Genomic DNA, 22976 nt, shown 5'->3' with positions numbered 1-22976 from the left:
CTTTCTGCTGCCGTGAGTGTTTCATTGCATTAATTTACTTGACTCTTTTGATGTGCCATAATATTTGATTTATCAAACATTTGTTGAGCACCCTGATACAGTGTGTGGAGTGGAAAATACAAAGACTAATGTGTTGTCTCCTCCTCTTATCAATTCACAACTTCTTTAAATAGACAAATGGCATATAGCTGTACAAGAATTCAGTTTTAAGTGCTATAATCAAAAGCAATGTGCTGTTGGATGACACTGTTCCTTATTATAACTGACCAGGTCAGTGTGATGTCTGTTCTATAGATGAGGCATAAGAGAGTAAATGAGTTGCCCCTAAATGCGTTAGTAGCCAAACAGACTCAAATCCTGATCTTACAGTTTATACTCAGGTTTTTATTAATATTTAGTTTGTGTGTGTGTATGGAGCTCATTTGAAATGGTTAGATAAAAAATAACAGTGATAATAACTAACATTTATTGAACACTTATATGCCAGGTACTGTGCTAAAAGTTTTACATAATTACCTAATTTGATCCTTAAAAAATATGAGGTAGATACTACAGTTGTACGTGAGAAAATCAAGATTCATGGATAAATTGCTTAAGAACAACTGCTATTAAGTGACAAGCCAAGACTCAGACAAAGTGGTCTGAAATCTTTGGAGAAAAAGTAATTGCATGTTGGTAATGTATACACCAGTGCCTTATGGTTTTTGAAATCTGAATTTATCAAAACTTTGTTACGACATTTATACTAATTACATACGTAGTTAGAGATTTTAAATATTTGTTTCATCTTTAAAACATTATTATTTAAATGATAGGCCTGATTGCCATTGGATTATGGAAATTTACCATCACTCTATAGAAGCTCTGATACCAGCTTATTTTTTAATTGCTTTTTTTTTGTTGATTTGAAATAGATCAGAGGTTGGATCTGTGCAAACTTGGGCCAAATGACAATGATACGGTTAGAGGACAGATAGTAGGTAAGTGTGGAATTTAAAGTCATGTGAAATTTTGGCATCATTCAGACTGACCTAAACTCTAAACATCTTTGAAATCCAAGTACACTAATGATAGCTTCATTGTATTGGCTTGAGTTAAATGAGTCACGTAAAATGTTTCAAACAGTGGCTCCATGTTCCAGGCTACCTTAATTTAAAGAATTAAGAACAAACAAAACCCCCAAACTATAAATAATGTTAAAAAAAAAAAAAGAGGCTCCTAATGTTGTGAAAAACTATTGATCCTTTAGGCATTCTTTTAAAGACATATTTTATGTGTGGTCTGAAAGTTTTCTAAAAATAATTTCTCAGCTGGTTTTTGAGTAAGAATGTTCTATTGAACTTTGTTTAAGCTTTACAGTTTTAAAATAAATAATCTGTGCTAATTGAAAAGAATAAGAGGAATGATAGAATACTGATTGGAAAAAGGGAGAGGTTGTAATCTTACTCATAAGGGACTCGTGGGCTATCTTGAATTGACTCAGAGGAAGGGCTTTATACAAAATTTCCTGAGACTCAAGAATTGATGGATTGAGCTTTGATGAAGATACATAGTATGTGGGGCGCCTCGGTGGCTCAGATGGTTGGACATCTGCCTTTGGCTTAGGTCATGATCTCCAGGTCCTGGAATTGAGCCCCACATTGGGCTCTCAGCTCCGTGGGAAATCTTCTCCCTCTTCCTTTGCCTCTCCCCTGCTGTGCTCTCTCTGTTTCTCTCAAATGAATTAAAAAAAAAAAAAAATCTTAAAAAAAAAAAAAAGATGCATAGTGTGGTAGGACACCAAGATGGGCTCCTTTGAGGCTTCTTAAAGAAGAAAACATAATTGGAATCTTACCAGTTCACTGTAGAGCAGAATTTAGGATAAGTTGATTGCTTTATGAACCTATCAGAGAGGTTTTAGTTACTGAAGTTACTTTTGAGGGGCTTCATTTCCCAAGGAAATGAATTGGGTTCATAGTGAATTGCTAGAGTAGCAATGTAACAAAGCCCTATGACAGTTATCATAGGGAAGTATCTACACTACAGCCTTATTGAGAATTCCTGTCATTCTTAGATTGAGAAGGGAGTAAAAAACTCAAAAATAAATGCTGGCATATAAGACCTTTAAATGTGATTGTTCTTACTTTATTTGATTTGCTATGTTATGTAATGTTTGCCAACTAATGTCCATTAGTAACAAGATAGTTTTACTAGATATAAATTGGCATTTCTAAAAACAGACTTTCCTTTGTCAGCAATTAGAAATAAACCTATGGAGTATACTATATAAAAAAGGAAAGCTTTACTTTAAAATGTGTGTGTGTTTAAATTTGAAGCTTTTGTGTGAATTTGGTTTTCATAGTAGACATATGTTGGATTCAAACATTATGCTTTAGGATCTGCCATTTAAAAACGGAATAAGTTAAAAAAAAAAACTAAGTTCCAGTTCTTGCTGAATTAGACCTTTACAAATAATCATGTATAGATGTATATAAAATCCTTTTGGGAAATGGAGAAAAGTACACTAGAATACTAACTTTAAAAAATATATATCCCTTTCTAATTTTATATACATTTATATGTGTATTTTTATGATTTTGGTTCACTGAATATAAAATTTTTGTTTTCTTTCACTTACTGTAACCATTATTAGTGTTTACAATTGATTTTAAAGGATGAGTTATATCAATATATCATAACTTAATTACTGGACTTTTAAGTTATTTTTTTGCTATTGTAACATTGAAACTTGTAAGCATTTTTGGACACTTGGCATTATCCTATTTTTGGAGTATTACCTGAAAGAAAAATCTTCCAAATTGAGATGACTGATTCAAGGTTATAAATCCTTTCTCTTGTTTTTGAATCTGTTACTCAATTCTTTGCATCTCTTGTGAGGTTTTTATTTTTTTGTTATAAAATCAAATCAAATTAAAATATAGACAGAGAACATAAGGAACATCCATAATATGCCATCATTGTGATTACCTTGATATATATACCTTTTCTGTTTTTTTTAAATGATATTACACTGTGCAGAATTTTAAATAACCTGTTTTAATTTGTCCTAAACATCTTTTGTTGTTGTTCATGTATACATTTCTGTAACATTTTTAATGTATGGCAGTCCATGGTGGACAAATAATTAATTTAGCTAGTTCATTATTGCTGGATATTTAGATTGTTTCTGATGTTTTAATGTTATGAACAGTGTTCTTATAAACATAGTATTTCTATGATTCATTTTATATATTGCTAGGTTTAGGCCATTTAAAAACACAAACCCACCTAAAAATTGCTTAGGTGTTTTGTAATATAGTAGTCTGGAGTTGAAGCTCATGAAATCCTTAATTTTGAGCCTTAATATTATTCTAAACAAAGCTAATGAGAAAACACATAGTGTTTACAGTGATTATATCTAGATAAGCATTTCACTTAGCTTTTCTGTGTAAGAACTGGTTAATACTGTTTTTTAGTACAATTTTCATATAACATTTTATGTTCACTGAGGAGAGAGGTTACAATGTTACCTATAAATGAAATTCATATAAAGGAGTAATGTGTTGAACTTTCTGATTTTTCAAAATTTTTGCAGAGCTGGAAAATTTCAGAATTTTGAGACTCTTCCTAGAATGAAGGGTGTTAAGATGTCATACTTTATATGTAGTAACTGATTAATTCTTTAAAAAGTTGGGTTATAGTCAGTCACATTTGCCTGTTCCTGTTTTATCTTTTGGGAGAATTGCCAAAAATAGAGTTAAGGAATATTAGAGCAGCAAGGAAGGACTTCAGACATATCAGTTAGTCTAACTTCCTCGTTATTTAGATTATCTAAACTTTAAGAATGTTAAGTGTTTTGTTGAAGGTCATTGTGCCAAACTAGATTTTAGAGCCTGGTCTAAAGCTTACATCTCTTGCTTCCAAATTTATAGTGGTAGTTTTATACCACACTAGATGATTATGTACTGTTTTAACTCATGGAATCTAAGTATTGCCTGATTGCCAAAATCCAGTGTTTTTTGTTTTTTTATTTTTTATTTATTTTAGAGGACACCTGGTAAGTGTCTGCTTTTGGTTCAGGTCATGATCCCAGAGTCCTGGGATCCAGGCCTGCATCAGGCTCCATGCTCAGTGGGGAGTCTGCTTCTCTCTGCCTCTCTCCCCCCACTCATGCTTGCTGTCTCCCTCTCATAAAAATAAAATCTTAAAAAAAAAACAACAACTTATTTTAGAGAGCAAGAGAGGGAGAGGGGGAGAGAATCTCAAGCAGATTTTGATCTCAGGACCCAAGATCACAACCTGAGTCCAAACCAAGAGTTGGACGTTTGACCAACTGTGCCACTCAGGTACCCCTGTTTGTTTTTTAAAGATGTGTCAAGAATTAAACCCAAATTGATGTGAACTTTTCCAGTTCCTCCGTGTGTGAATATACCTTTCGTGTGTTATGTCTCTTTTGAGTGTAGTAGAGGCCTTGCTTTGCCCCATTACAATGGGCAAAAAGGATTTAAACTCTTCTCCATGAACACAGTAAGGCATTGAAAATCATAAAATTGAATGTCACTCCTAAAGGGAAAAGTCTCATGGAAAAAGACATTACAGAATTTATTAAAAGCTAAAGAGGTCATTCTAAAGTATTAAAATAAGATAAGCTAGATGTCTTTTAAAGATATATATTTTAAATTGCAATAAATCTTTCTAGTTTTACGACTCTTAGTAATTTTTTTGTTGTCTTATAGTAAGTCTTCAGTCCAGAGACCGAATAGGCACAGGAGGACAAGTTGTGGACTGCAGTCGTTTATTTGATAATGATTTACCAGATGGGTAAGCTGAGATCATTAGAGAAATATGTTGATAACATCCTTCAAATAATGACAGATAAGTTGGTGTTTATTGTATACTTAACTTTAGAAATTTGCTGATCAGTTCCAGAATCTAGATTTTCCTTGTACTTGGAAAATTAGCAAGGAATCCTGTCAAGACAAATTTATAAAATAAACCATGAATTAGATATGTTAAATTTGGTTTTTAAGAGTTTTGACTAGGAGACAAATTGCTTGACAAATACAACTTTCCAATAAATATTATGTATTTAAAAGAACAACTTTTCTGGGTGATAGACTTTGGAGAGGGTATGTGCTATGGTGAGCGCTGTGAATTGTGCAAGACTGTTGAATCACAGACCTGTACCTCTGAAACAAATAATACATTATATGTTAAAAAAAAAAAAAAGGGGGAAGAATGAAGGGGGGTAATTGGAGGGGGAGACGAACCATGAGAGACTATGGACTCTGAGAAACAAACTGAGGGTTCTAGAGGGGAGGGGGGTGGGGAGATGGGTTGGCCAGGTGGTGGGTATTAAGGACGGCACGTTCTGCATGGAGCACTGGGTGTTATGTGCAAACAATGAATCATGGAACACTACATCAAAAACTGATGATGGAATGTATGGTGATTAACATAATAAAAAAAATAAAAAGTTTATCTCCAAAAAAACAACTTTTTTGTTTGTTATTCAAAACGATATATATACGTTATATAAGTGCTGAATTTGAGACATTACTCCATTTAGAGGGATGGGATAGAGATTTGTGGAGTAAAAATTTTAACAACATAGAAACATTTATTGAGCATGTGTGTGTCATGTACTGTTAAAAGCACTTTTTGTGATACATTAAATCATTTAATTCACATGTGTGTGATTCTGGAATTACACCATCTGGGTTCTAATCCTTACTCTTTACAAGCTTTATGAATTAGTTTATTTAACTTCTGTAAGCATTGGTTTATATTTATTTACTTACAGAAGAGGATCGTGATAATAGTATATATGCCATAAATTGTGAGAATTAAATGAAATCATTCATGTAAAGCACTTAGCACAATGTTTTGCACATACTAAGTGCTTAAATAATTAGCTACTATTATTACTCCTGCTGCTACTGTTGTCACCCTCATTCATTTCATAGATTAAAAACAGTGGGACTCAGAGGAGTTAAGTAAACTTGCCTTGAAGGCCGCATAGTGAATGGTAGAGCTGGAACGTAGACTTAAGCCTGGATTCCAAAGCTCATACTTTTGATCACTGCTCTCTGTTTGTTTGACACTAGTGCTGACACTTTTCTGACTTTATTTTTAACTTTCAAACTATGTTTAATTAACACCAGTGAGGTGTAGTTTATATACAGTAAGTTATTTAAAGTATATAATTGGTTGAGTTTTGATTTAAATTATTTTTGATAATGAAATTTTACATCCAAGCCAGGGTATTTGCTCATTTTGTTTAAACTCTTAAAAATCGCCATAATTTTTCATTTTAGCTCCTTGATATATATGTTAACTTCTATGGATGTGAGGTAGATTATGGTAATTTTGAATGGGAAGTTTAGTATGAAATAACTAATCAGTATTAAGAGATTACAGCAACGTGAGGCTTATTCTAAGCTTCCTCTACTTTATAGTACTTTTTCTTCCCCATTTGTTTTTATATCACATCATTTAAAAATTCCAATCTGGGCGGTGCCTGGGTGGTTCAGTTGGTTAAGCAACTGCCTTCGGCTCAGGTCATGGTCCTGGAGTCCTGGGATCGAGTCCCGCATCAATCCCGCATCAGGCTCCCTGCTCAGCAGGGAGTCTGCTTCTCTCTGTGACCCTCCCCCCTCTCATGTGCGCGCTCTCTCTCTCATTCTCTGTCTCTCAAATAAATAAAATCTTTTAAAAAAATAAATAAAAATTCCAGTTTGGTCTACATTTTATAATACAGTTGTACATGTATGTAATTTATAAATTAATTGATAAACACTACATTTTGTGCTTTAATTGTTATCACAGGGCAAAAGACCCCTTCAGCATCTCTTTATTTCCCATTTTTTATGGCTTCTACATCTCTGCCAGGGTTTTGGTGGAAATATTAACATTACTACATTTCTGTGGTCATTTGCCTATTTTTTTTGTTGTATATTACATGCATTAAAAAGTTACCGAGGAGGAAGTACCATTCTTTAAAAAAAAATAATTTGGGTAGGCTAAATGCTTTAAAAATTCTTTTGTATGCTTTTATGTTAATTTTAAAAATTAGGTGTGATTTTTAGTATGGTTTTTCTCCCCCACTAAATTCTGGAGAAATGAGTATAATTTAATTGAGTGTTGACGTTATTGAAGAATTCAGAGTTTGGCTGATGGAAAATATTAGTCACACCTCAGTGTAAATATTTTAGAAGGTTCAAAATTCCAGAAGATACATTGTACAGTTTTAAAATAAGCTGACAAAAATTCCGGTATTCTATTGATTTTTCAGTTGTCATTCCTGATTTATAATAGCAGATGTCTTCCTGGCTCATTTATTGTACTAGAAACATTCTGTATCCACCTTCCTATTGATGCCTTATCTCTCAATTTTTATTTAAGCTGGGAAGAAAGGCGAACTGCCTCTGGAAGAATTCAGTATCTAAACCACATAACAAGAACTACGCAATGGGAACGCCCAACACGGTAAGAACATACAAATGTCTTCCCGGGGTCTGTGCTTTTTGCTTTCTTGAATTCGTCACTTTCTGTTTATCTGTCAGCTTTACCAGATTTCCTTTCTTGGTTTATACTGCTCAAGATCAGTAGATCTTACAGCAAGTGCCAATATTATTTCCAAAAGTAATTCTCAAAAAAGATTGTTTAGCAGGTCATCCTGTTATTGTAGCTCTAGGGCCTGTGATGGTACTTAATAAATATTTATTAAATGAGTTAACTGAATAAATTGAGAAGTCATCTTATTTCTGGGACTCTTAAAAAATTTTTTTTGAGTCTGTTATTGAATGGCTGTAACAAAATATATATACTGGATCTTTATTTGTTTAGTCATGTCGGGGTATGATTACATTATTATATTGCATTCAGTAAGGTCTGTGATCAAGATAAGAACCAGATGCTCTGAGACCATATGGAGAACACCTAACTTAGAGGTGGGGGGGTAAGGGGATGTTAGAATCTGCAAAGGAAAACCCTGAAGGAGGAGAATTTCTGAACTAAATCTTGAAGAATGTTAGAATTTAACCAGGTAAGGGGAAGGTGATGAAAAGTATTCAGAGTAGTGGTAACAGCTATCATTCAGTTCACCAAATGGTTATATGCCAATTACTATGGTCAGCATTTACACTGTAACAGTGAACAAGGCAAAAGGGCCTTCATGGAGCTTAATGTATAAAGACATGGGGATGCAAGATAATTTTTGGAAACTCCAAGGAAGTACTTTTTAAAGTATTTTATTTATTTGGGGCACCTGGGTGGCTAAGTCTATTAAGCGTCTTCTTTCAGCTCAGGGCTAGCACCAGGTCCGGCTCCCTGCTCGGTGGGGAGCTTCTCCTTCTCTCTCTGCAGCCTCCCTGCTTATGCTCTCTCTTTTTCAGTCTCTCTCTCTCTCTGTCAAATCTTAAGAAAAAAGATTTTATTTATTTATATGAGAGAGAAAGCGTGTGCACGTGCCAGGGATGGGGGTGGAGGGGCAGAGGGAGAGGGAGAGACATTTTTATTGTATCTGAGCATAAATGAATGTGTACTTGTGTCAGTGCTTTAGTGAAGTCCCATTTCATTCTAACTCATTTAACTGATGAAACTGACTTTAATTTCCACATGTATAAAGTTGATTGTGGTTGTAAGTGTTAGTTTAAAAATTAACTCTTGATTATCCTCTTATATTTTGGATGACCTGTCAATATACCAGAAGTTTTTTGAAGAGTCACACCATCTTCTTTATTCATTCAGTAAATATTTATGGGCTACTCATATATATACACACATATATATATATATTCTAGGTGCAGGGGATATATATATAGGGAAACAAACTAGGTGGACTTTCTTCTCTCAGTAAATATTCTAGTAAGGGAAAACAAACGAGGGTACGGATAAAAATTGCTATGCTGGGAAAGTAAGGTGAAGTACTTACCAAATGCCTGGGTGATTACTTTTGAATTGAAGGTCTGGAAGGACCTCTCAGACATTTAAGCTTAAGCTATGATTTGAATGACAGAAAGGAGCCCTGCCTAGGGAGAGTAGGAGAAAAAAGCATTCTGGGTGGGAGGAAGAAGTCCTTTCCAGCCCTAAAGGTAAAACAGTGTTGGCAAGTCCAAGGAGCAGGAGGAATGTCAGTGTGGCAGAGGTGGAGTGGGAGAAAGGTGGGAAGTCGGGTCCGAGAGGTAGGCTGAGGCTAAGTCAAGTCTTGCTTTGTAAACTAGTGCTCACATCTACAAATATATGTGGATTTCATATAAAATATAATTCAAATCAGTATAAGATGATTTAAGTACATAATTGACAGTCTGCCTGTAACATGAGTTTGTTTGGTGTTTAGAGGCATCAAGCTTGCTTTTATTCAGAGTTTTTGAAATCATTATATTTGTATTGATCATTCCATTCTCTTGTGATTGTTCCTGCAGTACATACATTGTCTGGAGAACTCTACCTTTGGTATCTGAGTTGAGTAACTTTTCTTCCCCCTTACTTTTCAACAGACCAGCATCTGAATATTCAAGTCCCGGCAGACCTCTTAGCTGCTTTGTTGATGAGAACACTCCAATTAGTGGAACAAATGGTGCAACATGTGGACAGTCTTCAGATCCCAGGCTGGCCGAGAGGAGAGTCAGGTCACAGCGACATAGAAATTACATGAGCAGGACACATTTACATACTCCTCCAGACCTACCGGAAGGCTATGGTATGACTAGCAGAGGAAAAATAAAGTGTGGCTTACTCATTTCAGCTTGCTAAGAAAGCCAGAAAATCAGCTGTAAAGAAGTTATTAATCTGGGTTTAGGGATTCTACATGAAAATAAATGTGTAAAACCTCCCAATCTGAAGTGTCTTTGAAGTGGTAGAGGACTACCTACCTAACCAGCGGTTTGACTTGGGCTAGTCATTTAACCTCAGCCTTTTGCTCTTTTATAATGAAATGAGATGAATGATGCCTCTCCTTGTCTCAGAGGTCCCGTGAAGAGCATATGTAACAATGCGAGGGGACTTGCAAATAGGCACTCTATAAAGGTAAGATGGTATTGTTAGTGATCATGGTAATCTGAAGTCAGACCTGCGATGTATTTTCCAGACCTACATATTTAGAAATGCCATCAGAAATATGCTTTTGAAGTTATTTGTATCTTTGTATTGTCTATAATTTTGGATTATCTGCACGATATGGGTTATTATAAATGATTTAGTCACTTCTGTGTTTGTATAAAATTATTATAATCTTATATAATTTCTTAAATTGTAGAATTTCATGTGGAAGATGACTTGAATCTTCTAGTTGGATACAGAACTTTCTAAATTAATCACAACCTGTGAATACTCTTGTAGATACTAGGAACTCAGCTGTCTTCTCCTCTTGCCAAAAGTTAACCAAAGTAATTGTATCCTTGCCCTCACAACAGCCTGTAGATAAACCATATCTGGGCTGATGGTGACACCTAATGACCAACATTGGGAATCGCCTGATCTAACTTGAGTTTTATTTTTCCTCTACAGTGTGTTTTAAACTGTTCTGCAAATGCATGATTCTAGCTTTATTTTTTAAATATATTCTAACTCTTTTAAGATTTTATTTATTTGAGAGAGAGAATGAGAGAGAGAGAGAGAGCACATGAGAGGGGGGAGGGTCAGAGGGAGAAGCAGACTCCCTAATGAGCAGGGAGCCTGATGCAGGACTCGATCCTGGGATTCCAGGATCATGACCTGAGCCAGAGGCAGTCTGAGCCACCCAGGCGCCCTATTTTAACTCTTAAATTAAAAATTTGTTAACTATGCTGTGCTGCACAGGTTAACCTAAGTAGCACAGTGATGAGAGCATGGCCTTGGGAGACAGACAGACCTGGGTTTATATCCTGGCTCATTATTTAATTTCTCTGAGCCTCAATTTTATCTTCCATAAAATGGGGAAATTGGATGATGATTTCAAGTGTTGGTTTCATGTGAAGTGCCTGACACAGTTTCTAGCACAGAAAGCACTTAGTAAACTTTGCCTGTTGTTATTAATGTTCAGACCTTAGAATAAAGTATTTTCTGTCATTACTGTTTGAAATTATAAGGCAAGCTGTTTGGAGGTGGGGGTGATTATATTTTTATAATATTTTTGTGATTTGGATTAAAAACAAATTTTGTACAATGAAAACCTAGGAGTAAAGTGGGTACCAAGGCTGAAATTATTTCAGCTGTCATCTCTCACCAATTTTAAACACTTATGTTTATAATTTTAAGAAGCTTAAAGTTTAAATTGACTTTATTATAGGTTTATAAGCAAATTTATACTAATATTAGCAATAGTTGTATTTTATATGTTGGAATTTTTCATTAGATTTTGTTTAAAGACAAGTGGTTCTGTTGCTTAAAAGCACAATTAAGACTGAAAACCACTGTTGAAGAAACTTTTCCGGAGATTCCTTCCCTTTTGCCCCAGCTTCCTTATTCTCTTCCCAAGGGCTGAGAGTTAATTCTGCCTTTGACCTTTTCCTCCCCAGAATGCATGTTTGTTCTCTGGTCTTCCTCTTTCTAACTTGCTTATTTTTGTATTTTGTCTATTTTTGGCTATAGAGTCTCCCCTTTTAAAATGGCAAAAAAAATTCCATCTTTTTTGCCTTTGTTTGAGTTTAAATGGTAGTCTTGAGAAAACACCTTTCTCAAGAAAAAAACTTAAGTTTTGATATAAAATTAGGCATAATAAACAAGCATTAGCAGCCTGCAAACCCTTTGACAGTTTTTACAAACCCTTGCAGAATCCCCCCACGGTTGGTCAGCCTCTTCCTCTGAGCTTTCTGTTGTTTCCCCTCAGGCTCCACTTGAAGACAAATAAAAGATCATTTCTTCATGTTTGTTTTGTTGAAATATCCGTACTGTGACAATCTTGTTTTCTGTTTTACATAGCAACATGTTTAGTATTTGAGCCACATTATAAACGTAGTTGGCTTTCAGATAGCTGGCCTCTCTAACCCTCATCACCATTTATAAGATTGTTTCCCAGAGAAAATGTATTGAGTTGAAAAAGAATGATTTATAAAGCATTTTTTGGTAATGCAATAGATTGGTAATTTGGAGAATGTAACTATTGATATAATTATCATCCTAGTGTCTGTAGCTGTCTTTGACTCGGACATTCTGAATATGTTTTTATTAGTGTTTCTTAATTTTACAGAACAGAGGACAACACAACAAGGTCAGGTGTATTTCTTACATACTCAGACTGGTGTGAGCACATGGCATGATCCAAGAGTGCCTAGGTAAGAACATATCCAAATACTTTTCACACTGATGGATACCTTTTTACCTAGGATTTCTTTGATTATTTAATCTTCAACTTACAATGGTTTATGTAAAAGTTAGGCTCTTTGTGACAGTCATTTCAGTTGACGTTTAGTAGAAAGGCTTTCCTATTTCTCTGCAGTCTCACCCCAGTGCCCTGCCCCCAGCCAGCCCCCAGTCTTTCTACCCTCTCACCCTTAAGAAAAAAAAAATCAGGGTGAAAATGTGGGTCTTTAAGGAATTTGAAAATTAACCTGGAGAAGAACATAAAAACCTTACAAAACATACATCCCCTCCCCCCCCTTTTTTAAGGCTAATAAGTTGATATTTTAATTTTTAGTTAGACCTTTTAAAAAAAAGGTTTATTTATTTTAACCTAATGTGAGAGTATTCAATGTTCTTTTATGTATTCCTTAATAAAGTTTCATTTTAATAGAAAAAAGAAATAACCTAATCAAATCTTATTTATTTAGGACGTTTGTCACTTTTTTTTGCTTCAGCTGGTACTATCATGTGATTTTTCTCTTTTATTCCATTAATATGACATTACATGGATCAGTTTTCAAATATTGAACCGGTCTTGCACCCTTGGAATAAACCTCACTTGGTCGTGGTGTCTTATGAATTAAATTTCTTTTAAATACCGGAACTTGTACATTTAAACTGTAGGCCTTGTTGAATGCATTTACTAACCCAAATATCAGCTCTCTTTTAACTTGAAGAAGATGGAATGACATACAGATCAATTTAGTAATTTAACATAATTTTTGATACATTTTAATATCAATAAGTTTTTCAAACACTGTTTAGCTCTTTTGAGTTATTGAACAGATGCAAAGTGTCAGGTTCCGTTGAAGCTACAAAAAAGGTTGAGTTCTAAATTCTGAATCAACTTGGTAAGCTGCATATATACCTTTATGAGACGAAGATATTTTATATTCTAAGTGTACCATTCTTTTCCTCCAAAAAAAAGACCATGGAGTGTGAAGAGATCTTTTACTGCCCTAAGCTTATACTCACAGTTCTACTTGTCAAGAGTCTTGCATTTGAATAAAAAACAGATGTGACTAGCTGATCGTGGATTGCTTTGATACTCTGTATTTACAGTGGACCCTTGAACAATGCAGGGTTAGGGGCACTGACCACCCACACAGTCGAAAATCTGTGTAACTTTTGACTTCCCCAGAACTTTGCTAATAGCCCCCTGTTGACCGTAAGCCTTACCGATAACATAAACGGTTGATTAACACATATTTTGTATATTATATGTATTACATATGTATTCTTACAAAAAGTAAGCTAACAGAAAAAACATTAAGGAAATCCTAAGGAAAGGAAAACACATCTATAGTTAAGTACTGTTCCGTAAAAAATCTGCATGTAAGTGGACCCACACACTTTAAACTTGTATTATTCAAGGGCCAACTGATATTTATAAATGAAGCTATTATAATGTAAATGTTTTACTTTGTGATAAAATAGCTTAATTAGAATCTTTTGAGGGTGGCAACCAAGGAATGTGCTATCATTTTCATTATTGTATCAAGGTTGCCATTTCTGTTTCTTGATAATATAAACTGTTTAAAAAGTAGTGGGGAAGAAATTTTGTTTTATTAATAAGCTCACTGAAAACTAAGGGCCTAACTTTTTTAGAAACATGAGTTTTGTTAATATAAATTAGGAAAAGAAGTGTTTTGGATTCTGTTTATCAAATTGTAGGTCAATAATGAACTTCTCTATAAAATAATTTAAAATTTATATAAAAAAATGATTTTTTTTAAACTAAATGATTTACAATAGTGAGAAAGTTGATCTTGAGTTATCCGTTGAAAGAATAGTATGTAAACTGGCACCAGAAGTTGAAATTGAGAGAGATTTTGGGACCACCTTTGATAATGTTTCTTATTCCTAAGGAAACATGTCAGTTTTTCATTTATGAGTAAAGGGTTTCTTCTATACACGTTTAAGAATATTTTATGTTGTGTATTGAATAATGACTTTAAAATAATGCTCTGGATTATTTTTCCTTAGTCTCTGTGTTCCAAATTGTTAATGTAAAAATGTGTATCATATCTTTTGGAGGATCCTGTAAGTAAAGATGCCTTTTTGTATGGAGGACCTTTTGTCAAAGCAGACCATGAATACTTAGATTATATTAAAATATCATCACTGTTCAAAGACATTTATAAAATAGTGTAGCTCAGACACTTTAATTTTATAAGATATCCAATAAACTTAGATTTATCTGAGAAGTCCCATTTTTGCCATCTTTTGCATTTCTCTTTAAAACCATGATTAATGCCTTGTTATTCATTACATTTCACCCTGACTCTGTAGTCTTGTGGTACAGATCTGTATCTTTATGGCTGTATAACATTCCATTTTTAATCTTTTCCTAATTGGGCATAAAGATTGCTTCCAGTTTTTTGCTCTTTTAACCCATTCTTTAGAGCTCTCCCACATATGACTATAGATTTATAAAATTCTAAATAAAATGATATAAAACCAAGTTCTGCATTATATCAAAAGAATTATTCATTCTTTGATTTCCATAATCGCTTTTCAATTCTAAAAGTTACATTTAAAAAATCCATCTGTTCATTTTTTTTTTCTTTAAATATTTTATTTATTTATTTGACAGTGAGACACAGTGAGAGAGGGAACACAGCAGGGGGAGTGGGAGAGGGAGAAGCAGGCTTCCTGCCAAGCAGGGAGCCGATGCAGGGCTCCATCACAGGACCCTGGGATCACGACCTGAGCCGAAGGCAGATGCTCAACGACTGAGCCACCCAGGCGCCTCCATCTGTTCATTCTTAATAATCTCTCATTGATAGTTTGTCTTTGTAATTATTCCCCTCCCCCCCCTTTTTTGACTTGAATATCATAGCCTTTCTGTTTGATCTCTGACAGTATTTAGGGATCTAATTCTGTGGTTTATTGTTTCCACTCACTCTCAGTCATCATGACTTTTCTTTCTGGAGTGTGTGGTGATCTTTGGGAGTTTGATCTTTAATTGGTTGGAGTTTTGTGGGCCTAAAGTGGGAATTTAGGAAGTTTTCCTGAATCATTTCAGCTTCCCTTTGAGTTCTCGGCTTAGTGGGGAAGTTCCAGATTTCCTTTCCCAAACTTCCTGCTGGCCTGGGGCTGAGTTTCCCAGTTAACAACTACTCTCTGGCAGCCCTACCCCTCTGCCTGCCCACCTGCCTGATGCCATCAGCTCCAGCTCCAGCCACCCGGTGGGGGGGGGTGGGGTGGTGTTTTTGTTTTTTGTTTTTTTAATTTGAGGAGGATTCTTGGAACTTTTTCTCTCTCCTCTTTTGAGACTAGCAGTGTATTTTCTAAGCTTTAGTTGTTCTGTAGCAGTCTCTTGGACCTATAAGCAGAAGTCAAATCATTGTTTCAACAAATCTGTGGGTGCTTAGATGTGTCCATCATTATGCTTCACCATGACCAAGAAGAGGTTATTTCAGGAAAATCTTTTTCTAGTTTAACTTTTAAAACAAGATTTCTAGTTTAACTTTTAAAGCATGAGATTAATCATTACAATTATCTGTTACAGTTTAAGTTTACATTAGACATGTTTTTATTCTTTAAGGTTCTGTAAATCTTTGTCTATATATAATAGTATTTTAATAATGTGTAATACAGTAACAGTGGTCTTTGATCCATTAAAAGTCTTTTTGCTTTTTTTTTTTTTTTTTTTTTACTGTAGTAGTAAGCTTTAGAGCATTTTTCCTTAGGTGTCTTAAAAAGGTTCTTCATTCACTAGCTTTATAGCTTTCAAAATTCAAAGTGGAACATTTTTCCTTTAATATATATACTGTGATTATTTTCAGGGTCTCTAAATCAATAACATTTCCAGTGTTGCTTTGTTGGAGAGTTTAAGATTAATATGGAGTGAACATTTAGTTACACAAATTTTATGTGTAATGAAAGTAATAATTGAAGGGAAATTTTACAAAACATTTCATTCCTTATGTCACTGACATTTGTAAAACGATTTTGTCAGACAAGTATTGAAGCACAGTTTATGTTGGCAAATGTTGTGATTGCTTTTATATTAATTTAAAATCTGTATTACATTAAAGCCCAGGAATGAACTTACTAAAATAGTAGACTATGTGATAAGTTCCTGAGCCATTTATGAATTGGGTTTTGAATATGCAAGTTTGTTAAACTATTGGGAATTAAATATTCTAGCTGAACATCTCAGGTTTCTGAAACAATACATTTTCTCAGACTTCATGGAATTGTTCTGTGTCATTTACACTTGCCTGGCCCAACAGGCCCAGCAATGAGGTATTTTTTTATTTTATATTTGTTTTTGCAGGGATCTTAGCAACATCAATTGTGAAGAGCTTGGTCCACTGCCTCCTGGATGGGAGATCCGTAATACTGCAACAGGCAGAGTTTATTTCGTTGACCATAACAACAGAACAACACAGTTTACAGATCCTCGGCTCTCTGCTAACTTGCATTTAGTTCTAAAGTAAGTTTTTGAAACAATACATGTTAAAATGCAAGCCAGAACAAGAAAAGTCTAAAGATGCTTTTTGTAATGTAATAGAATTTCTGCTCTCTTCAATTATAAATTACTTTTGTTGGATGAAATTTTATGTAAGAATATGACATGTTTTGGGCACCTGGGTGGCTCAGTTGGTTGAGCGACTGCCTTCGGCTCAGGTCTTGGTCCTGGAGTCCCAGGATCGAGTCCCGCATCGGGCTCCCTGCTCAGTGGGGAGTCTGCTTCTCCCTCTGACCCTGCCCCCTCTCATGCTCTATATCTCATTCTGTCTCTCAAATACATAAATAAAAAAAAAAATCTTTGGAAAAAAAAAAGAATATGACATGTTTTATTCTCATACATGAGTATTTTAAACCCCTGTGCTTAATTAGGAACCTATCCTGGAGTGTTAAGGAAAGGGTATGTACCAAAGGTGCATCATAGCACACTTGAAGAGACAAGATGCTTTACAGGGTAGATATTTTTTATTTTTTCCATGAGTGCATCAGAAATAGCTCCAGGATAGCTGAACCCATCCCAGAGGATTTTTTTTTAAATCATCTTTATTGAAGTGTACATGACATACAATAAACTGCATATTTAAAGTGTACAATTTAAGTTTTGACATATGCATCTATGAAACCATCACCACAGTGTAAATAGTGAACGTATCCATCATCCCCCCAAATTGCCTTGTGCTGCTTTGTTAAGTCCTCCTCCTGGAGGGGGGCTACCCCCTGTATTCGTTTCCTAGGGCTGCCGTAATAAAGTATCACACATAGGGTGGTGTAAAACAACAGGAATTCGTTCTTGCACAGTTCTAGAGGCTAGACGTTTAGAATCAAGTTGTCAGCAGAGTTGGTTCCCTCAGGAGGCTCTGATGGAGAATCTGTTCCCTGCCTCTCTCCTAGCTTCTGGTGGTGGCCAGCAAAACTGCCTCTTCCTTGGCTTATAGACACATCATCTCTGTCTTTGTCTTCAGTTTCACATGGCCTTCTGTGATCTGTTTCTACACACAAATCTTACCCAAATATGTGGGTTTTCCCCTCAAACCTTGCAGTTCTCCAGATCGCGGGATACCAACTGAGTGTGCAATGATTGAGTTCAGGTCTGACACTACCTGCAGTCAGCATCAGATCCCACAGGTTAAGGGCTCAGTCTCACAAGAGCATCACCACTTCAGAAGCCAATCCCAAGTACCAAGTCATCTGTACTTCTTATTGACTGGCTGTAAATTGGGGAGTTCCCATGACTCCTTTGGGTTCAGTAACTTGCTAGAATGGTTCACAGAACTCAAGGAAATACTTTATTTGCCATTACATTTATTATAAAGGATACAACTCAGGAACAGCCAAATGAAAGAGGTGCACAGGGCAAGGTGCGGGGATGGGGGAACTTAGAGCTCCCAGGCCCTCTCCAGGTGCTTCACCCTCCCAGTGCCTCAGTGTATTCTCCAGCCTGGAAGCTCTCTGCACACCGTCATTTGGAGGTTTTTGTGGAGATGTCATACATAGGCATGATCAATTACTAACTCAAACTGCAGTTCTCTCCCCTCCTCAGAGGTTGGGAAGATGGGGCTGGAAGTTCTAGGCTTCTAATCAAGCTTTGGTTTTTCTAGCAACCAGGCCCCATCCTGAAGATATCTAGGGCCCCACCAAGAGTCACCTCATTAAAATGAAAAATGCTCCTATACCCAGGAAATTCTAAGGGATTTAGGAGCTCCTGTCAAACTGGAGGCAAAGACCAAATATTAGAACAAAGGACACTTCTGTCATGTCTGTCACTCCAGAAACTGCAAGGATTTTAGGAATTCTGTGTCCGGAACCGGGACAAATGCCAAGGTTTATTTCTTATTCTACACCTTTTGGTATGTCTGGATCCAAATTTCCCTCTTTTTATAAGGATACCAGTTTATTGCATTTAGGGCCACCCTAATGCAGTATGACCTCCTCTTAGTACATCTGTAAAGACTCTATTTCTAAATAAGGTCACATTCACAGGTACCAAGGATTAGGACTTCAGCACATCTTTTTGGACACAATTCAGTCAAAACACACCCATCTTCAGCTAACCACGGATCTGCTTTCTGTCACTATATATTAGTTGGCATTTTCTAGAGTATTAAATGCATTCCTGCAGTATGTGGTCTTTTTTCTTTTACCCAGTGTAATTATTTGAGATTCATCTCTCTTGTGTGTATAGTTCATTTATTTTCTTTGCTGGTTGGTATTCCATTATATGGATATACTACAATTTATTTATCCGTTTACCTATTGATGGGCATTTGGATTTTTCCCAGTTTTTGGTCATGACAGATAAAACTATGGATGTTTATGTATAAGCTTTTATATGGACGTATGCTCTCACTCCTCTTAGATAAATGAGCGCCTAGGAGTAGAATGGCTACATCATATGACAGATTTATGTTTAACTTTAAAAAAACTGGCAGATTGTTTTTCAAAGTGATTTTATCATTTGACATTCCCCGTAGCAGTGTGAGAGTTGTAGTCACTCCACACCCTTGCTAACATTGGGTATGGCTAATCTTACTAAATTTAGACCCTCCAGTAGGTGTATAGTTGTATCGCATTGTAGTTTTAAGTTGCATTTCTCTACTGACTAATGACGTGCATCTTTTCATGTGCTTATTTACCATCTGTGTATCTTATTTGGTGAAATATTTTGCCTCCTTTTAAAAAAGGTTCATTTATTTAATTTTTGAGTTTTTAGCATTCTTAAGATATTTTAGAGTCCTAAATATCAGACACATGCTTTGGGAAAGATTTTCTCCTAATCCATGACTTGTCTTTTCATTTTCTTAACAGTATCTTTTGAAATTTTGATGAAGTTCAATTTTTACATTTCTTTTATGGCTTGTGCTTTTGGTGTCACCTCTAAGAAATCTTAGGCTAACACGGGTCATGAAAATTTTCTTCTGTGTTTTCAGAAGTTTTATGACTTTCAGTTTTACATTGAGGTCTCTGATCGATTTTGAATTAAATTTTTGTGTGTGGTATGAGGTATACCCAAGTTCATTTTTTTTTTTTTTTTGCATAGGATTAATTTAGCTGTTTAGGGAGTATTTTTAATATAATATTCTGTTTTGATTTTGTTTATATGTGTGTATAAAAAAACACCTTTAATGTTTACGAGAATAGTGTAAATAATGATTTATGATTTTCATTAAAGCTGTATTTTCTCTGGGAAGTTACATGTTTCAGGAATAAAATTTGGCCTGGTACATAAGAATTACTGTATGTAAAATAAGTTTGGGTCGATTTGTTAGAGACCTTAAGGTTACTTTTGTTTATTTTATCATAGCTACCACTGCCCTTTACCTTTAGGTTAGGAAATTGTGCTCCTGTCTGTTGTGTGTAAAATTAAACTCCAAAATGATTCAGTGTGTGCATGGGCATCAATAGTGAATTATTGGATTTTTTCTTTCCTGATGGGTTATTGGAATTAAGTAGTTCATTATAACATCAGGTTTTTTAAAAAAAAATTCTTAGGTGTAACTTAATATATTTTTGCCGGGAGAATAAAAATATCTGTAGGCAATGTACCCTTTTAAAAGTATTCTATTTATGCTGTCCTTGGGAGATTATTTTCATGTATTTGTGGTAAACCATATATGTGCACATTTGGAAATCACTTTAGCACAACAATGTGTATGTGCTTAATGCCACTGACTATATATTAGAAAAAGGTTAAAATGGTAAATTTTATGTGTTGTATATTTTACCACAATAAAAAGAAAAGTAGTCATTTTATAAGGCATTTAGACATGTTTGTAATGTGTTCATTTCTCTCTGCCAGTAACTTACATGTGACCTTCCACATTCTTGTGGTCTAGACTTAGCACGTATAGGAAAAGGGGCTCCTGCCAAACTACTGGCTCAAACTGTCTCTTCCAGAGAGACAGACTCTAGATAACGGGCACAGGGTTGGACATGTGCCTGAATTTTAAAATGGGTGATGGTCAACTAAGCAGAAAAAAATGGAGAATGGTATTTGAGAAATTTATTCTCAGCAGCTGTATAAAGCTGAATGGATACAACTCTGTTGTTTGATTCTATAAATTTGGGTTCTGAGAAATAAACTTTGGAGGTAGTTTATCATCATCAAAAATGTCAAGCCAAGAATATCACAAGGCCTGAAAATTATACAGGTAGATTTACTTTCTAGTAGGGTGCTTTTTTAAATGTATAATTGCAGTCTCTTTTATTTATAATAATAGCATTTCTGTTTACTTTTAGTCGGCAGAACCAGTTGAAAGACCAACAGCAACAGCAAGTGGTATCGTTATGCCCCGATGACGCAGAGTGTCTGACAGTCCCACGGTACAAGCGAGACCTGGTTCAGAAACTAAAAATTTTGCGGCAGGAACTTTCCCAACAACAGCCTCAAGCTGGTCATTGCCGCATTGAGGTTTCCAGGGAAGAGATTTTTGAGGTAAATTTACAAGTCTTAAAATAGAGAAAAATTAAATTTCAGTGTTTCACTGTTTTATAAGAATACTTTCTGGAATTCCTATCTCTCTAGAGTGGGAGAGTTTTTATTAAGTTCTTTTTTAATTGTGGGGAATAAAGGCAGTAATATCAGAGATTTAATCTAGAAGGTAAACATTTAAATGGGATGAGTGTGAAGGAAGAGTGTGAAATATTCCAGTTGGTTCAGCTTGATTCTCTGCATTGCAAATACTTGTTTGTTAATGAATTTTAATATATATATATTTTTAAAGTAAACTTTACACCCACAGTGGGGCTTGACCTCACAACCCTGAGATTAAGAGTGGCATGCTCCATCACCAGCCAGGTGCCCCTGCCCTGTTAATGAGTCTTAAAAGACCACAAATATTATCCATCCCTTACTTTCTAATTCTTCCAAAAGACGAGTGACTTCTAAGTCAAAAAATCATTTTGTTTAATGCTTTTTATTTTTATTTATTATTTTTTTAAGATTTTATTTATTTATTTGACAGAGACACAGCGAGAGAGGGAACACAAGCAGAGGGGAGTGGGAGAGGGAGAAGCAGGCTTCCCACCGAGCAGGGAGCCCGATGGAGGGTTTGATCCCAGGACCCTGGGATCATGACCTGAGCCGAAGGCAGACGCTTAATGACTGAGCCACCCAGGCGCCCCATTTTGTTTAATTCTTTTTGGACTACTTCCTTAATTTATTGAAAATCTTCCTTTCTCGTATATTCTTTTATCTTTGGTCTTTATAGCCCTACTGTCACCTTCAAAGTTCTTCCATAGTAAGTGGCAGAGGTCCAAAGCAGGGGTTTCCCACTCATTAGAAGATTCATGGGTAAAAGCTGTTTGGGGATTTGATAACCTTTTTCCTAAAGGATGAACTTTTTTCTCTCGGGACAGTTCTGACCTTGTTTGTAAGTTAGTCATTTGTATTTTAAAATAATATGAAGATGCCAGTTTAATGAGGATCACATAAATGATTACTTATGTTCTTTTGAACTTTCTTTTTCTCATCTTTACTTTTTTTTGGTGCCTGTGACCTAGAATTAGGTCAACCAACTTTTAAAAATTTTTGGTACTTTTATCAAATGCTATAATGTGAGTGTGTAGTCATTGCTGTGGTTCATAGAACTTAAATATGGAGTTTTGTACTTAGGTTGTTAATATAATATTTATCAAGTGAATTAATTTCAGTAGTATTAAGCTATAGCCATCTTGTTTTTATAAGTTTCATGAAGTTTCAAACACTTGGAGTTTATCCATTGATTTGATTGTTGAACAAATTTCATCTTATTTCAATAAATGTATGTTTTGTAGGTAGAATGCAAGGGAGAGTTTAAATAACAAGTTTAAAGCACCTAGTACCAATAGTATGTTAATATTTTTTTCAGGAATCATATCGGCAGGTCATGAAAATGAGACCAAAAGATCTGTGGAAGCGATTAATGATAAAATTTCGTGGAGAAGAAGGCCTTGACTATGGAGGGGTTGCCAGGTAAAGACTTGCTCATGAGTAAATGACATGTGGTTATATTTACAGGTTTAAGGTACTTCCCCTGGTGAACGTTCTCACTGATACTTATTTTCTAGTGTAGCATTCCCTAATTTTTGCAATACAGAGGATATCCTAATAGGTATGTTCGTGATGAGGTTGAAGCAGTACTGCCACAGAGTAATTGAGAACTCCCTACTGGATTATCCAGCTCAGCGAGACTTCCTCTAAAAGTAGCTGCAGCCCTACA

At 35.3% G+C, this 22976-nt stretch overlaps 1 protein-coding gene across 1 annotated transcript in view; it reads left to right on the top strand.

The window, feature by feature from the left end:
* SMURF2 (SMAD specific E3 ubiquitin protein ligase 2) overlaps nucleotides 1-22976 on the top strand; it is a 115479-nt gene that overhangs the window by 79058 nt on the left and 13445 nt on the right. Inside the window, exons 5-12 of the mRNA XM_027625411.2 lie at nucleotides 915-980; nucleotides 4716-4800; nucleotides 7384-7467; nucleotides 9480-9682; nucleotides 12149-12233; nucleotides 16586-16744; nucleotides 21016-21211; nucleotides 22626-22729. Coding sequence (XP_027481212.1) covers nucleotides 915-980; nucleotides 4716-4800; nucleotides 7384-7467; nucleotides 9480-9682; nucleotides 12149-12233; nucleotides 16586-16744; nucleotides 21016-21211; nucleotides 22626-22729 — 982 coding nt within the window. The remainder of the gene's footprint in view (nucleotides 1-914; nucleotides 981-4715; nucleotides 4801-7383; nucleotides 7468-9479; nucleotides 9683-12148; nucleotides 12234-16585; nucleotides 16745-21015; nucleotides 21212-22625; nucleotides 22730-22976) is intronic.

This window comes from Zalophus californianus, chromosome 16 (genome assembly GCF_009762305.2).
Source record: "Zalophus californianus isolate mZalCal1 chromosome 16, mZalCal1.pri.v2, whole genome shotgun sequence".
NCBI lineage: Eukaryota > Metazoa > Chordata > Mammalia > Carnivora > Otariidae > Zalophus > Zalophus californianus.
The sequence above is the reverse complement of the archived record's forward strand: the minus strand, read 5'-3'. Positions and strand labels throughout refer to the sequence as shown.